Source organism: Nicotiana tabacum, chromosome 10, assembly GCF_000715075.1.
Source record: "Nicotiana tabacum cultivar K326 chromosome 10, ASM71507v2, whole genome shotgun sequence".
NCBI classification, from domain to species: domain Eukaryota; kingdom Viridiplantae; phylum Streptophyta; class Magnoliopsida; order Solanales; family Solanaceae; genus Nicotiana; species Nicotiana tabacum.
The window spans coordinates 27134825-27140758 of NC_134089.1; the positions used below are offsets into that span (position 1 = coordinate 27134825).

At 37.5% G+C, this 5934-nt stretch overlaps 1 protein-coding gene across 1 annotated transcript; it reads left to right on the forward strand.

Moving 5' to 3' along the window:
* Positions 1–641: 641 nt before the first annotated feature.
* On the forward strand, positions 642–3627 carry LOC107814624 (tropinone reductase homolog). Its single transcript, XM_016640064.2, has 5 exons — positions 642–889; positions 1015–1222; positions 2052–2268; positions 2733–2845; positions 3208–3627. Exons 1-5 carry the CDS (start codon positions 819–821, stop codon positions 3403–3405), a joined length of 807 nt encoding a protein of 268 aa, XP_016495550.1. The 5' UTR covers positions 642–818; the 3' UTR covers positions 3406–3627.
* The last annotated feature ends 2307 nt before the right edge of the window (positions 3628–5934 follow it).

Here is a 5934-nt window from a genome sequence, read left to right on the forward strand (position 1 = left end):
ATACACATCCTCTCCTTGGAATTTGGTGATCGTAAATATTCGGATCATGTGAGTGGTATAGAGTTAATCTCCAAATTAGTCCATAAACGGTGATGGACCATGTAAAACTTAGTTCAAGGGGGAGATTGTTGGAGCATGTGAACAAAGTCCCACATGGAAAATAGAAAAGAAAAGGAAGCTACTTATAAGGAGTTGGCAGAGGCGGATCTAGAATTTTAAATTTATGGGTTCCTACACAAATCTTAAGTTAATATACAATAATAATTGGAATAACGGACTGAGTTCCAAGCTAAATATTCTTATATATTTAATGAATTTTTCAATACAAATACCGAATCTAGACAAAAGTTACTGGGTTCACGGGAACCCGTATCTAACTCACTGGATCCGCCTCTGCTTAATGGTGTGAGGCCTTCTGGGAAAAATCGTGAGAGCTCGGCCAAAACAGATAATATCACACCATATTAAGAATATCTTTGGGCCGTTTTCCCAACACACCGTAAGTATATCCTCTTCCCTTTTCGACTGTAGTTTAAAAAGATCTGTGGAGAAAACGAGGATCACCATAATATGTCACTTCTTCCTCTTTTTTATTCTATTGGTCATGATCACTTTATTAATTTGTTGGAACAGAAGAAATTAAACTAAATAGTTTTCTTATAAATTCTAGAGTAGTAGCTTTTATCATAAACGTTGTAGAAGAGGCTTTCTTAACTTATAGTTTAGCGCATTATCCGTCTTTGATTTCATGCTCAAGCATTTACTTTTCTAGTTAGAGACCAACGTCTAACGTGGGATCGATCCGCTCGGAATCAGCAATGGCAGATGATGGTAGGTGGAGTCTTCAAGGCACTACTGCTATTGTCACTGGAGGCACTCGAGGCATAGGGTGATTTTGATATTCAGTCTACTCTTTCTTAATCTATCTATAATAAGCCATGATACAGAATATATTAATTACATATAGTAAATTTATCATTAATTGTTGGTTATTTTTTACTGCACATTAATTAGGCATGCAATTGTAGAAGAATTGGCAAGTTTTGGAGCAAATGTTTATACGTGTTCACGTAACCAGATGGAGCTAGATGAGTGTCTTCGACAATGGAAAACTAAGGGTTCTAAAGTGGAAGGATCTGTGTGTGACTTACTGTCAAGATCTCAAAGAGAAAAGTTCATGGACACCGTTAGCAGCTATTTTGATGGGAAAATTAACATTCTTGTAAGTTCAATGTTGCTAAAAGTTTTTCTTTTCTTTTACTTTAATAATTCGGTATCCGAAACTTACTGGCCGATCAATTTGGACTAGATAGGTTTACTAATAGATCAGTAAATTAAAGTGCTCCACCCTATTAAAAGATTCTCTATTCATATAGCTCAAACTCAAGAATTCTAGTAATAAAGGGGGGAGATCTAGTAGTGGAGCTAGATATTATAACAAGAGGAAAAAACAGAATTCAAACTTGTGACCTAAATCAAATTTTGAACTCCCTTTATTACCACACTTAATAATTCCCTTTAGACAAGGGGATTCAAAAAAATATATAACAAAAAAAAATATTTTTGTCATATTTTACACATTAGAATTTTTTGACGAAGGAATACAGTTAAACCTTATTCGTTAAACTTATAAATTATCTCTGTCGTTGATGGAGAGATCGCAACAGTCCCACCACACACCTTGTGTTGAAGTGTATATGACCATCTCATCTAAAAGCATCAGATGGTCATGCACTTTAATATGGAATCAGAGCAGGCAGAGGTCCCAGATTAGCCACCCAATAGCAAAAAAAAAAAAAAATTCATGTGCTTGGCTCATAGAAAAGAATCAAGTCCGCACGTGAAGGGGCGGTTGTAGACATAATTAAGTAAATAAAAGTATGTTCTCTCTAACAGCTTAAACTTTTAGATGAGGTGATCACACATTTCAGCACCTTGGTGGTGCAAACAGTTAATAACATAAAAAGAAAACAAACTTTTGCAGTACATACTTATAATTTTACTCTCTTTTTCATCACATTGTAATGTAACTTGACTTTCTTTTTTGTTAGATAAATAATGCTGCTGTAGCTATAGCAAAATTAACAACGGAGTTCACTCATGAAGATTACAACACTATGATGGGTATAAATTTTGAGGCTTCTTACCACCTATCGCAGCTAGCACATCCTTTCTTGAAGGCCTCAGGAAATGGAAGCATTGTTTTCATTTCTTCTGTTGCTGGCCTTGTCTCTCTTCCCTTATGTTCCATTTATTCTGCGTCTAAAGGTAATTAATTATCCTAGCTGATATACATAGATTATATACAATTAGATATGCATCGGCTATTTTTGGTTCAAGTAGTTAAGTGGTCGACTATTGAGGTTAATTTTTCATTATATAATCTTTATTTTGAATTTAACTTTTTTCTTTTGATAATTAAAGATTTTATTTATCGTACAGCTCAAGAGAAAAAGAAAAAAATAGAATCTGGGCAACCGCCCTAGTTTCCAGTATAGAAGCTAATGTCAACTACACCACTCTTAATTGAATTTAACTTATACTGGTAGTGTATATACTTAAATCTTTTTTTGAATAGTTTTGAGCTTAAAATGTACGTACTAGTTATATTTTTACAAAGAAGAAGCCTTAGTAGCATTAATGCAGTTAGCAAGTTACCGAACAGTCTTATAGATGTGTCTACTGATATTCTTGTTTTTTTTTTCTTTTTTTCCCATTCGCTACAAATTAAGGAGCAATGAACCAATTAGCAAGGAGTTTGGCATGTGAATGGGCTAAGGACAATATTCGGGTTAATGCAGTTGCACCATGGATTATAAGAACCTCTCTCATTGATGCTGCTTCTGTAAGTTTACCTATTTAGTCCTTTCCTCCACCCCCCCTCCCCATGGGCGAACTAGAGTCTTGTAAGGTCTCGTCGAAAAATTACATTGTATATATAACATATTTTGAATATTCTTGTATGAGGATTTTTTTTACTTTTTTCAAATTTGAACACCCTTGAAAAAATTTCTGGCTTCGCCACCGCCCCCCAGATGCTATAATATGTTGAATAAGAAGGTTATATGATCAATTATTTCTTGAAGAAATTTATAAGGCACAATATGGGAAAAGGCTTGTGTAGAAAACAATAATAAGCACCAAAAGATTTTGTCTTGTCTCAAATTATTCGTTGTATTAACTTTCTCTCGCATTATTTCTTTGCAGCAAAATCCAGTACACAAAGAAAATATCAACAAATTAACGAGTCGGACTCCAATTGGTGGGCGAGTTGGAGAGCCAAAGGAAGTCTCAGCTATGGTTGCGTTCCTTTGCTTCCCATGTGCTTCATACATTACCGGCCAGATTATGTGTGTTGATGGAGGAATAACTATTAATGCATCTTACCAATCATTATCACATTAAATAAATAAAAGTGTCATCGATTTAATTATTAAACTTTTAGATGACCATTTAACAAAGTAACACATATCGCCCCTTATCAACAAAATATTACTTAATTCTATAATATTCTTAGGATAAAAATGTTCCTGCTTGCATCTGAGTGGATCGACGCATTGTAGTTCGATAATAAATACTATAGTAAATAAAAATGTTCCGATTCACACAATTCAATTTGTCTAATAATTTTTTGTCACCTATGGAAACAGTTGATTGTTTCTGGTAGTTATTTTTTCACTGCTATTTACTGATTATTGTAAACCCCCCCCCCCCCCTCCCCCCGCTGTTTCTCTCTAGCATGTAGTATAATGGAAATGTCTGAATTCTACAACGGAAATCATATAAAACCATTGGGAAGGTGAGATAATGAGTAAATTTCTTTTTTTTTTTTAAATAAAAAAAAAGTGGGCAAGGGTACTGATTACCCTTAAAATGAATAATCATTAAATTTATACGTGATTTTAAGGATATGTGGATTGATTCAACACAAGTGATCAACAATATTGGATAAACGAGTTAAAGACAAAATGAATAATCAAACCAATTGTGATATTACAGTCCAACTCGAACTTAGGTTGAGCAGTAGTTTGTCCTCGATCGGGCCCTTGGTTCGAAGCCAATTATGAATGAAAAACAAAACAATAAAGCAAGAACTTTCCAATAGTTAGAAAGCAGAAAAATGAGTATGTATTGCCTTGGTATGCTTGTTATAATGTGTCTTATCAAAGAAAAACTTTCCCTTTATACAATAGGAGAGTTTCATCCCTAGTACAAGTCTAAAAGAATAAAAATGTCCCTTTCTAACTAATTACTGATCCGTAACCGACATCGGGCGAGATCTGCACCGTGATATCCAGTTAGGTAAGGATATCACGGCCCTCTGTTAGTCGTGAGTAACCGTTTTCCATATCTCCCGAGGTCCTAGAACTTGTCTTGTGGCTTTCGGTATGAAAGGCTCCCAGCCTCGATTTCAACCTCGTGTGTTCATGCCCTCCTTCTGTCTTCTTCAACGGAAAAGTGGGGTATGCATTGCCCCTGATTTTACCCTTGTACAGATAGTCCCCTCGCTTTCCAGAGAGTAGGTTCGCCGGATCGATGAGAAATGAATATATGAGCCCCGGCTTCTTCCCTCGTATGCTGTAACTAAGATGACGGGTAAGTCGAAACGTCCCATCAGTCATGTTGTTTTGACTTTGAACACGTGTCGGTCGTCGGATGGTTGTCTTAGAATGTGAAATGTCACGCATTGATTGCATTTTCCCCAATAAAAACTTCGACCTTTTATACTTCATTCACTTTCCGATCCAATAGTTTACCTTCAAATTGTCTAACGACTTTTAACTTTTTCAAATCTTCATCCCCTACTTCTTAAGCCTTCATATCTGATCTTCAAATCTTCATATTTGTTCTTGGATTTCCATCCTAGATCGTCATATCTTCATCCCACCTTCAAAACTTCATACTCTTTCCTCAAATCTTCACATTTTCCTTCAAATCTTCATATTTTCCTAGATTACGATGATTAAAACTTCCAAGTTAGTGCCTCAGTAGGCTGCCCCATCATCTTCTCACCCGGTTGCAGATGCCGAGGTGGGCACTCCCGAGGTAACTCCAGAGCCTCCCATATAGAGCTTCATATCCGGGGGCTTCTCTATCGGGGATGACTTCAAGGTCGAGAAGGCCTCTAGACAAGAAGACCAAGGTGAGGGAGCATCGAGATACATATGCTCTGTCAGCGAAGAAATCCTACACATAGTTCGAGCGAACTGTAAGTCGGAGGGTAAGGACGTGGTCGTCCCTGGGCCTAATGACGATACAATTACTCATGTGAAGGGGTATCTGAGTGTTTACACTTACCCCTTTACGTTCGCCCTTGTGGATCCCATAGTTCTTGCTTTCTGCAAGAGGTATGAGGTGTCCCTTGGGCAAATCTACCCATCTTTCTGGAGGATTGTGATCCTCTTGAGCCACTTCGTAAACAATACCGAGTCTCCTCGGTTCACCCTCGACCACCTACTTTGCCTGTACAATCCCCGAATCTTCTGAGAGGGACTGATCAAGCTCGTCTGTCGAGTAAGCAAGGCTCCTTTCTCGAGCATTGGTGAGGACCGGGACCGAGGTTGGTAGGGGAGGTTCGCTCGGGTGAAAATTGAAGACCTAATTCCCCCCGTGTTTTTTCCGTTCCCCGAGGAGTGGAACACATCCTATAAGTATTGCCTTTCTTGGGTATTTCTTCCTTTTTATTTCTTTTTCTCATCGCTTGTGTTTGTGGTTGTACAGCTGTTGCCCAAGTTCCAGATACAATTCCTTGATTCAAGGAGTGGATCGAGGGGATTTGTAAGCAGATGCCTTACTCCGAGCGCGCATGGCGCAAACTTTTGAAGGGCAAATGGGAGGCCCGTTCTCATGGTGAGGTTCTTTCCTGAAATGATTATTATCACGCTCTTAACTTATATAGTGCTAACTTTTCCTTTTTTCCTTACAGGTCTACCT